Source organism: Anomaloglossus baeobatrachus, chromosome 1 (genome assembly GCF_048569485.1).
Source record: "Anomaloglossus baeobatrachus isolate aAnoBae1 chromosome 1, aAnoBae1.hap1, whole genome shotgun sequence".
NCBI lineage: Eukaryota > Metazoa > Chordata > Amphibia > Anura > Aromobatidae > Anomaloglossus > Anomaloglossus baeobatrachus.
Window position 1 is genome coordinate 313,694,709 of NC_134353.1, and position 12,164 is coordinate 313,706,872.

Below are 12,164 nucleotides of genomic sequence, written 5' to 3' on the forward strand. Positions count from 1 at the left end.
GGTACACTTCAGAATTCATCCGGCTACTCTTGTCTGCTGTTATGTCATCAATAAACACAAGTGACCCAGTGCCATTGAAAGCCATGCATGCCCATGCCATCACGTTGCCTCCACCATGTTTTACAGAGGATGTGGTGTGCCTTGGATCATGTGCCGTTCCCTTTCTTCTCCAAACTTTTTTCTTCCCATCATTCTGGTACAGGTTGATCTTGGTCTCATCTGTCCATAGAATACTTTTCCAGAACTGAGCTGGCTTCATGAGGTGTTTTTCAGCAAATTTAACTCTGGCCTGTCTATTTTTGGAATTGATGAATGGTTTGCATCTAGATGTGAACCCTTTGTATTTACTTTCATGGAGTCTTCTCTTTACTGTTGACTTAGAGACAGATACACCTACTTCACTGAGAGTGTTCTGGACTTCAGTTGATGTTGTGAACGGGTTCTTCTTCACCAAAGAAAGTATGCGGCGATCATCCACCACTGTTGTCATCCGTGGACGCCCAGGCCTTTTTGAGTTCCCAAGCTCACCAGTCAATTCCTTTTTTCTCAGAATGTACCTGACTGTTGATTTTGCTACTCCAAGGATGTCTGCTATCTCTCTGATGGATTTTTTCTTTTTTTTCAGCCTCAGGATGTTCTGCTTCACCTCAATTGCGAGTTCCTTAGACCGCATGTTGTCTGGTCTCAGCAACAGCTTCCAAATGCAAAACCACACACCTGTAATCAACCCCAGAACTTTTAACTACTTCATTGATTACAGGTTAACGAGGGAGACGCCTTCAGAGTTAATTGCAGCCCTTAGAGTCCCTTGTCCAATTACTTTTGGTCCCTTGAAAAAGAGGAGGCTATGCATTACAGAGCTATGATTCCTAAACCCTTTCTCCGATTTGGATGTGAAAACTCTCATATTGCAGCTGGGAGTGTGCACTTTCAGCCCATATTATATATATAATTGTATTTCTGAACATGTTTTTGTAAACAGCTAAAATAACAAAACTTGTGTCACTGTCCAAATATTTCTGGACCTAACTGTACATTGGTAGTGTGTGAGTGGTTGCTTCATTAGTGTTTTGCACCTTTGTTGCCTCCATCTGTATTGGGTTTTGCTGCATCCTGCCAGTGCATTAGATCTATTGGTCTGGGCAGGTTAAGGCTATGTGCCCACGCTGCGGAAAATGTGCGGATTTTACCGTGAATTTATCGCGGAAAAGCCGCGGATTTCCCGAAAATCTGCAGCACAGCTACTCCCCAGCCATTTCTATGGCATTTGGGAAATGCTGTGTCCACGCTGCGGATTTTCGTCCGTAAAAATCTGCAACATGTCAATTATTGTTGCGGATTTTCTTCCGGATTTTGGCTTTAAAATTGGGAAGAAAAAAAAAAAATCCGCATCAAATCCGCGTCAATTCCACGGTAAATCCGCGGCAAATCCGCACCTATGAAAAGGTGCGGATTTTGCGGAAAAGCTGCGGATTTTGATGCAGAAAAATCCGCAGATACATTCTCCCGTGGACACATAGCCTAAATGCTGTAAGTAATTTCTGATTTTTTGGAGGACATTATGTTCCTGTTTTTGATGCTTATTTATACTCCTTAAAAAAAGACATAAAAAATGACTAAAGATGATATGTACTACAAAATGTACCAATAAAAAACTTCAATAAAGACTGCAAAGAATAAGACCTGTAGTAAAATGGAAACAATTATACAAGTTTGATATCTCTGTAATTGCTGCAAACTGCAGAATAACTATTAAATGTTCTATATGCACCATGGGGAATGCTGCACAATGTATAATGACTTCATGACTTAGGGCGGCGTTACACGCACTGATTTATCGTGCGATCGCATGAGCGATCGCACCCGCCCCCGTCGTTTGTGCGTCACGGGCAATTCATTGCCCGTGTCGCACAAAGTCGTTAACCCCCTGTCACACGTACTTAGCTCCCTAACGACGTCGCTGTTGGAGGCGAAGATTATCTTCCTGAAGGGGGAGGGACGTTCGACGTCTCAGCAACGTCACACAGCGGCCGCCTAATAGAAGCGGAGGGGCAGAGATGAGCGGGATGTAAACATGCCACCCACTTCCTTCCTTCAGCATTGCCGGCGGGACGCAGGTAAGCTGCAGTTCATCATTCCGGGGTGTCACACGGAGCGATGTGTGCTGCCTCGGGAACGACAAATAGCCGGCGCGCAGAAGGAGGAATGACTTTATGAAAATGAACGACGTGTCAACGAGCAACGATAAGGTGAGTATTTTTGCTCGTTCACCGTCATTCGGAGGTGTCACACGGTACGATATCTCTAACGATGCCGGATGTGCATCACGGAATCCATGACCCCGACGACATATCGCTCGATATATCGTAGCGTGTGACACCACCGTAAGGATGCTTTCTTATCTGAAACATGTAGAGATACATTGTATTTTAGGAATTTTGTACATGACATTTGATGACTGAATTTTAACCTTTAGATTTTCTAATAAATACCGTATTTTTTGCTTTATAAGACGCACCGGATTATAAGACGCACCCCAAATTTAGACATAAAAAAGGGAAAAAAAGAAAAATGGGGTCCGTCTTATACTTTGGTGTCCTCTTACTTTAGGGTGGCAGCAGTGGTGGTGAAGCGGGGTCACAGGAGGCACAGGTTGTGCTGGCAGGTGCGGCGGGTCAGTGGCAGGGGGTCCGTGGTGGCAGGAGCCGCGGGGTCCGTGGTGGCGGCAGCAGTGATGGCGGGTGAGTCATGCAGCAAGCCGGTGCAGTGAGTGTCCCAGTGTCCGCGGTCCCGGTTCAAATGATGGCTCAGTGGTAGCAGCGGCGGTGATAGCTCAGTGGTGGCAGCGGCGGTGATAGCTCAGTGGTGGCAGCGGCGGTGACGGCTCAGTGGTGGCAGCGGCGGTGATGGCTCAGTGGTGGCAGCGGCAGTGACGGCTCAGTGGTGGCAGCGGCGGTGACGGCTCAGTGGTGGCAGCGGCGGTGATGGCTCAGTGGTGGCAGCGGCGGTGACTGCTCAGTGGTGGCAACGGCGGTGACTGCTCAGTGGTGGCAGCGGCGGTGACTGCTCAGTGGTGGAGCAGACCAATGCCGTGTTTTCCCAGTGTGTCGGCAGTCCCGATTCAAGTGATGGCGCCCGGAGCGACGCATGCGCACATGCAGCTTTCATCCAAGGGCTCAATCTGCGCGCGCTGACTCCCGGAGCAGCGCGTGCGCAGATGGAGGTCTCATCCCAGAGCTCCATCTGCCCACGCGCCCGCTCCCGGTGCCATCATTTTAAAATGGGACCGCGGACAAACTGGGTAACTTGCTGCACAGCCGCCCACCCCGCACGCACAGAGTGGCAGCCAGCAGGCTGCCCGCCCACCCTGCATGCAAGCGGCCAGGTACCTGTGCTTGTGTGCGGGCAGCAGCCAGGTGCCTGTGTGAGGGCGGCAGCCGTCTGTCGCCCGCACGGGCACCCGACCGCCGGCCGCACACAGCGCCCGGCCGCTGGCCGCACGCAGTGCCCGGCCGCACACAGCGCCCGGCCGCCGGCCGCACACAGCAACGGGTACCCGGCCGCACACAGTGCCCGGCCGCCGGCCGCACACAGCCACGGGTACCCGGCTGCCACTGCACGCAAGCACAGGTACCCGGCCGCTTGCACGCAGCCACAGGCACTCGCCGCCCAATCGCCGCACACACAGGACCCCCAGGTACCGCTATATTCGGATTATAAAACGCACCCCCCATTTTTCTCCCAAAATTTTGGGAGGAAAAGTGTGTCTTATAAAGCGAAAAATATGGTACATTTTTCTGCATGCTGTAGAGCTGGACTTTTTGCCTTGTTTGCTATCTGCACATCTGAACAGCCCATTTCTTTCCTCTGGAGTGTGTGAGTTCCATTTGATGGTGAGCTGGACTCTTTCTATATGCAATTTATAATGCAACACACAATGCAAGAATTGCTCTTTTCTACACATTTCCCCCAGAAAGCATTAAGGAGAATCTACCATGTATTTGCTCATGTAATCTGAGAACAGCATAATTTACATACAAAGACTATAATTCCAGCAACGTGTCACTTACTGAGCTGTTTGCTGTCATTTTGTTAAATTCGCTGTTTTCTCTGCGGCAGACGTAGCAACTCTCTGAATATTGAGCTCTGTAAAACTCCCAGTACACTACTGATTGGCAGCTTTCTGTGTACACTGTAAATTGCCAGTAAGCTTCTAATCAGTGGCTACACAGAGCAAGAGGATTCCATGGCATGAGAAAACCTAGCTGTTGGTGATAATCTCCTTGTGATAAAACACTGATTTTCTCTGACTACATCATGATCTTATCAGATTATATAGCAAAAATCTTCTGCCAGATTCCCTTTAATAAAGTTTAATACAGTTATACAGTATTTGCAACCAAAAATATAGCACTGCAAAAATACAACTCTCCTGTGGCTGAAAAATAATAATTGAAGAAATACTTTTTTTTTTTTTTAATTAATGCTCTTTAACCCCTTCAGCCCCCAGCCTATTTTGACCTTACTGACCTCGCCATTTTGCGCAATTCTGACCAGTGTCCTTTTATGAGGTTGTAACTCTGGAACGCTTCAACTGATCCTGGTGATTCTGACATTGTTTTTTGTGACATATTGTGCTTCATGAAAGTGGTAGATTTAGGCCGATATTTTTTGCGTTCATTTTTGAAAATTTCGTAAATTTGGCAAAAATTTAGAAAATTGCGCAATTTTCAAAATTTGAAATTTTATGCCCGTAAATCTGAGAAATATGTCACACAAAATAGTTACTAAATAAAATTTCCCACGTGTCTACTTTACACCAGCACAATTTTCAAAACAAATTTTTTTTTTGTTAGGAAGTTAGAAGGGGTCAAAGTTCATCAGCAGTTTCTCATTTTTCCACCAAAATTTACAAAAACCTTTTTTAGGGACCACATCACATTTGAAGCGACTTTGAGAGGCCTAGGTGACAAAAAATACTCAAAAGTGACCCCATTCTAAAAACTGTACCGCTCAGGCTACTCAAAACCACATCCAAGAAGTTCATTACCCCTTTAGGTGCTTCACAAGAATCAAAGCAATGTGAAAGGAAAAAATGAAAATTTACTTTTTTTACACAAAAATGTTACTTTAGCCATAAAATGTAGCATTTCACAAAGGTATCAGGAAAATTTACACCATAAAATTTACTGTGCAATTTCTCCTGAGTACGCAGATACCTCATATGTGGTGGAAATCAAATGTTTGGGTGCACAGCAGGGCTCGGAAGGCAAGAAGCACCATTTAACTTTTCAAACGCAAAATTGGAATCGTAAGGGGACGCCATGTTGCGTTTGGAGACCCCCTGAGGTACCTAAACAATGGACCTCCTGCACAAGTGGCCCCATTTTGGAAACTAGCCCATCATGGAATTTTTTTTTAGAGGTTTAGTGAGCCCCTTGAACCCCTGGGGGCTTCACAGAAGTTTATAACATTGAGCCTTGAAAATATTTATATTTTTTTTTACCACAAAATTGTTACTTCAACCAGGTAGCTTTTTTTCACAAGGGTATCAGGAAAAATTACACCATAAAATTTATTGTGCAATTTCTCCTGAGTACACAGATACCTCATATGTGGTGGAAATCAAGTGTTTGGGTGCACGGAAAGGCTCGGAAGGCAAGGAGCGCTATTTGACTTTTGTAGCTAATTTTCCATTGAAAAAGTCAAATGGCGCTCCTTCCCTTCCGAGCCCTGCTGTGCACCCAAACAGTGGTTTATGACCACATATGAGGTATCTATGTACTCAGGAGAAATTGCCCAACAAATTTTAGTATCCATTTTATCCTGTTGCCCATGTGAAAATGAAAAAAATTGAGGCTAAAAGAAAATTTGTGAAAAAAGTACTTTTTCATTTTTACGGATCAATTTGTGAAGCACCTGGAGGTTCAAAGTACTCACTATGCATCTAGATAAATTCCTTGGGAGGTCTAGTTTCCAAAATGGGGGTCATTTTTGGGGGAGCACTAATGTGTAGGCACACAGGGGCTCTCCATACGCGACATGGTGTCTGCTAACAATTTGAATGGAAAATTAGCTCCAATTATTTATGGACACCATATGGCGTTTTGAGAATATGTAGTGTATGTCAGGTTGGTGTGTGTGTGTGTGTAGTGTAGTATACGTCAGGTTGGTGTGTGTGTGTAGCGTAGTATACATCAGGTTGGTGTAAACAAAAAAGACCGCAGTCGTGGAAACACATATGCAGCTATCATATGGCCGCTGAAGCACGTCCTTGACACATACAATGAATACGAGAAATTATTCAATATAAATATAAATATACAGTATTTAGAAAAAACACAGGGAAACGAGGACAAGGTTGTAGCATATTCACCCAAACATGTATAGTATAAATAGCTAGAGATAAACAGCCCATGGAAAAAAAGATCATATATCCAAATGGTAAACCATGGGGGTAGCAGGGCAAGCTTAAATGGCTGGATATATAAAGATACAGATGATTATAATCACCACTCTCAGAATATAAAGGCAAAGAGACTCCTTGTGTCTATTCAGTATAAATGGCTGCACACATAAATGCCATACAGATTTTTAGACAGGACGTCTTTAAGCAAGAGAGAGATTCAGCAATTATAATCACCACTCTCAGAACATAAAAGCCAAAAAGACTCCATGTGTCTATTAAGTATAACTGGCTGCACACATAAATGCCATACAGAATTTTAGACAGGACGTCTTTAAGTGAGAGAGAGATTCAGCCAAGTACTGCTTACCCATGTGTTAGACTAGACTCAGGAATTCATGCAGCATGTGCCCCTACGCGTCTCGCCTCAAGCTTCATGAGGGGGAAGTGAAAAGGTGAAGATACCAGTCAAAAACACACACAAGAAAAAAACCCAAAACATGAAGGGAAAACTAAAAATGATAATAAAAACACCAGTCATGATAGGGACACCTATTCAATCAGTCATAATGTATTTACCTACAAAAATGCTCAACCGCCAAAAAGATAGCCCAGAGAATGAGTGTAAGGACCATGAGAGAGGACAAAGGCAGATAAAGGGAATCTATAAAAAGGGTGCGAAGCTAAGCTTCTCATTTAATCCCTTAGGTGAAACTGTGTCAAGTCTCACGATCCACTCACATTCGCGTTTCGCTAGGGCCTTCTTATAGTCGCCACCACATATACCCAGGTGTATAACGTCGATTCCCATAAATTTTAGTTCATCAGGGTTACATTGATGGTGAATCTTAAAGTGGCGGGGTATGGTCTTAAGGAGATGGATGTTCTTTTCTTCACGGGCCGCCACTATGTCCCTGACGTGTTCTCTGATGCGTCTCCGGAACTCACGTGATGTGAGTCCAATGTAAATAAGCTGGCAGGTGCATCTGGCATAGTATATGACATTCGAGGTACGGCATGAAATATACTGTCTCACCTCGAATGTCCTACCCCCATCTGAAGACATAAAAGTGTCGGCCCGTACCATGTTCTGACACGCCAAACAGGATCCGCAGGGGAACGAGCCCCAATTCGTCCTTGGTATATTAAAAAGGGGCTGGGTCTTAAGTGTGTAGTGACTATGTACTAGGTGGTCCTTTAGATTTTTCCCCCTTCTAGCTGTCATTAAGGGTGCATTGGGGATTTTTGGACCCAGTATATTATCTGTTTTGAGGATGGTCCAATGTTTTTTAGAACCTCTCTAATGTCCTCCCATTGATTATTAAAGGTCGTTATAAACCTAGTCACCCGTTCCCCTTTATCCTTCTTTCTACCTCCAATTAACAACTCAGGTCTCTTGGCATTTTTAGCCCGATTGTATCCATTTTTTATGGTACAATGCGAGTATCCTCGCTCTCGGAATCTAGCTCGAAGATCCGTGGCTTGTTCTTCAAAGTATTGCTCAGTCGAGCAAATCCTTCGAGCACGAAGGTATTGCCCCACGGGTATAGCTCGTACTGTAGAGGCTTGGTGATTGGAGGTAGTGTGGAGTAATGCATTAGTTGAGGTCTCCTTTCTGAACATGTCAGCCTGTAGGGACCGGTCAGGGTGTATAATTAATTTCACATCCAGGAAGTCAATCTCCATAGCATGGTATTTATGGGTCAGTTTAATGCCGTGCTGATTCTTATTGAGGGAGCAGATGTAATTCTCCAACTCAATTGAGGTACCCCCCCACAGAATCAGCACGTCATCTATATATCGTATCCACAATTGGACGGGGGCATCGGCCTGTGCGTCACCTCCAAACACCTCCCTCTCCCAGTATCCTAGAAACAGGTTAGCGTAGAAAGGCACACAGGCCGCCCCCATCGCGGTCCCCCGCTTCTGCAAGAAGAATTTGTCCCTGAATGTGAAAAAATTGTGTGTCAGAATGAATTCTAACAACTCAATAATCAGTTGACACAACAGCCCATCAAGACTGCTCATGCTCAGAAAGTAACTGACCGCCCTCAGGCCATGTTGCTGGTCGATACATGTGTATAAAGACTCCACATCGATGGTAGTGAGTTGAGTCCCATTGTCCACGAATAGACCGTCGACCCGCCTCAAGACGTCAAGAGTGTCCCGGGCATAAGAGGGCAGCGTTTCCACCAGTGGATGCAGGTAATGTTCGATAAACTTGCAAACTGGGTCGCACATCCCTCCGATGCCCGAGACAATCGGACGTCCTGGGGGGCAGACGGGGTCCTTATGGACCTTTGGAAGAAGATAGAAGGTTGGCACTACAGGGCATTTGATGGTAAGGCCGTCTAGCACTTTCTTAGTAATAATACCCTGTGTAAAGGCTCTATCAAGAATATTATATAATTCTATCATGAAACCACTCAGGGGATTATGCGTCAGGGAAGCGTATGTCTGGCGGTCCCGGAGTTGACGGCCGGCTTCCTTCTCATACATGGAACGAGGCCACACCACCACGTTCCCCCCCTTATCCGCGGGCTTTATAATGATGTCATCAAGATCTTTAAGTTCTTTCAACGCTCTCCGTTGGTCTGGGGTGAGATTATCTCTCGTATGTTTCTTGGTCAGATGTTTCAAATCCTCGGAGACCAACTTACAAAAAATCTCAACCTCAGGGCAGATAGAAAAGGGGGGGAAAGTGGTGGAACGAGGATATATGGAAGTAGGAAAATTGACTATCTGGCCTCCTACCGTTTGTGGGGAAGATTCATCCAACTCCTCCAAAATGGAGATCGCTTCCACTTCAGCAGCAGACAGGGGAGATACGTCCAAACTTCTTTTGGCATGTAATTTTTTCAATACTAGCTTCCGGGAGAAGAGGTGCAAGTCCTTAACTACTGTAAAGAAATTAAAGTCATAGTTAGGAGCAAAATTCAGACCAAGACTCAAAACCTCAATCTGAGGTTTAGTCAATATCACATCAGAGAGGTTTATTACCTCAAGATTTCGTCCTTTCGTCTTTTTCTTTTCTACAGTTTGAGGTGGTGTAATAGTACGTTTGACTCCACCCTGATTTAATTGTCTCTTGGATAGTCCAACTAGACCACCAAAGGACGTATGAGGATTAGGGCGCCTAGATGTCCCTTCTTCTATAGATGACAAAGACGAAAATGACATTGAGCGTGATTTTGAATTTTGCCTCTTCCTAGACTGACCGAAGGACTTCCACCGGTAAACCATGCCACTCTTTAAGTCATCAAGATCCCTCTTATATTTTTTAGTTTTTGCGGCAATGATTTCTTTCTCCCACTTTTGATATTCTTTCTCAAGGTCTTCCATTAGCCTGGACATAGCTTCCCCTGAAAGTTGGCCAATGAGATGTTCTTGGATATTATTAATTTCAAGTTCAATTTCAGAAAGCGACTTCAAATTGGCTTGTACCAAAAGGCCCATATGGCCCCTTGAGCAGGAGTTGGAGAAATCCTCCCATTTTTTCTTAAAATCTTCGTCTTCAATGACGTAGGAGGGGAATACCCTAACCCTTAGGCCCCGTGGAACAAGGCCCCTCTCCAGATACCTCTCGAGAAAGGCCTTATTCCACCATAGCCGGGTTTTGCGGTTGAGCAACTGTTTTAATTTATTAATCGAAATATTGGTGTCCCTGGACGGTGTGTCTAAAACAACTTCCATGTCCTCATTAAACACCTGGTCGAGTTTGTTCTGCCACGTGGACTCACGGGCTTTGTGATCCATCTTTGTGGAGGATGCTGTGAATACACACAGAAAGACAAGCATAAACAAAAAAGACCACAGTCGTGGAAACACATATGCAGCTATCATATGGCCGCTGAAGCACGTCCTTGACACATACAATGAATACGAGAAAGCAAAAGGACTTGTTGTGCATATAATAGTCATAGTAAATCAGAGTCACAACCTAAGTTAATGCATATAAAAAATTATTTTTATTGTGAAATGTATAAAAACAGGTTGGATTTCCATACTATTCAATATAAATATAAATATACAGTATTTAGAAAAAACACAGGGAAACGAGGACAAGGTTGTAGCATATTCACCCAAACATGTATAGTATAAATAGCTAGAGATAAACAGCCCATGGAAAAAAAGATCATATATCCAAATGGTAAACCATGGGGGTAGCAGGGCAAGCTTAAATGGCTGGATATATAAAGATACAGATGATTATAATCACCACTCTCAGAATATAAAGGCAAAGAGACTCCTTGTGTCTATTCAGTATAAATGGCTGCACACATAAATGCCATACAGATTTTTAGACAGGACATCTTTAAGCAAGAGAGAGATTCAGCAATTATAATCACCACTCTCAGAACATAAAAGCCAAAAAGACTCCATGTGTCTATTAAGTATAACTGGCTGCACACATAAATGCCATACAGAATTTTAGACAGGACGTCTTTAAGTGAGAGAGAGATTCAGCCAAGTACTGCTTACCCATGTGTTAGACTAGACTCAGGAATTCATGCAGCATGTGCCCCTACGCGTCTCGCCTCAAGCTTCATGAGGGGGAAGTGAAAAGGTGAAGATACCATACTGGTATATAAAGATACCATACTGGTATCAACTCCGGGACCGCCAGACATACGCTTCCCTGACGCATAATCCCCTGAGTGGTTTCATGATAGAATTATATAATATTCTTGATAGAGCCTTTACACAGGGTATTATTACTAAGAAAGTGCTAGACGGCCTTACCATCAAATGCCCTGTAGTGCCAACCTTCTATCTTCTTCCAAAGGTCCATAAGGACCCCGTCTGCCCCCCAGGACGTCCGATTGTCTCGGGCATCGGAGGGATGTGCGACCCAGTTTGCAAGTTTATCGAACATTACCTGCATCCACTGGTGGAAACGCTGCCCTCTTATGCCCGGGACACTCTTGACGTCTTGAGGCGGGTCGACGGTCTATTCGTGGACAATGGGACTCAACTCACTACCATCGATGTGGAGTCTTTATACACATGTATCGACCAGCAACATGGCCTGAGGGCGGTCAGTTACTTTCTGAGCATGAGCAGTCTTGATGGGCTGTTGTGTCAACTGATTATTGAGTTGTTAGAATTCATTCTGACACACAATTTTTTCACATTCAGGGACAAATTCTTCTTGCAGAAGCGGGGGACCGCGATGGGGGCGGCCTGTGCGCCTTTCTACGCTAACCTGTTTCTAAGATACTGGGAGAGGGAGGTGTTTGGAGGTGACGCACAGGCCGATGCCCCCGTCCAATTGTGGATACGATATATAGATGACGTGCTGATTCTGCGGGGGGGTACCTCAATTGAGTTGGAGAATTACATCTGCTCCCTCAATAAGAATCAGCACGGCATTAAACTGACCCATAAATACCATGCTATGAAGATTGACTTCCTGGATGTGAAATTAATTATACACCCTGACCGGTCCCTACAGGCTGACATGTTCAGAAAGGAGACCTCAACTAATGCATTACTCCATGCTACCTCCAATCACCAAGCCTCTACAGTACGAGCTATACCCGTGGGGCAATACCTTCGTGCTCGAAGGATTTGCTCGACTGAGCAATACTTTGAAGAACAAGCCACGGATCTTCGAGCTAGATTCCGAGAGCGAGGATACTCGCATTGTACCATAAAAAATGGATACAATCGGGCTAAAAATGCCAAGAGACCTGAGTTGTTAATTGGAGGTAGAAAGAAGGATAAAGGGGAAGGGGTGACAAGGTTTATAACGACC

General features: G+C 44.7%; 1 protein-coding gene across 2 annotated transcripts in view; it reads right to left on the reverse strand.

Annotated features, from left to right (window-relative positions):
• NPFFR2 (neuropeptide FF receptor 2) overlaps positions 1–12,164 on the reverse strand; it is a 333,123-nt gene that overhangs the window by 190,535 nt on the left and 130,424 nt on the right. Inside the window, exon 1 of one of the 2 annotated variants that reach the window (XM_075337182.1) lies at positions 9,161–9,261. The exons of the other annotated variant lie outside the window; for it this stretch is intronic. Within the exon in view, the coding sequence (XP_075193297.1) occupies positions 9,161–9,255 (95 nt within the window). The 5' untranslated portion in view covers positions 9,256–9,261. Of the gene's footprint in view, positions 1–9,160; positions 9,262–12,164 lie in introns of those variants that run through there. 2 annotated transcript variants of the gene reach the window in all.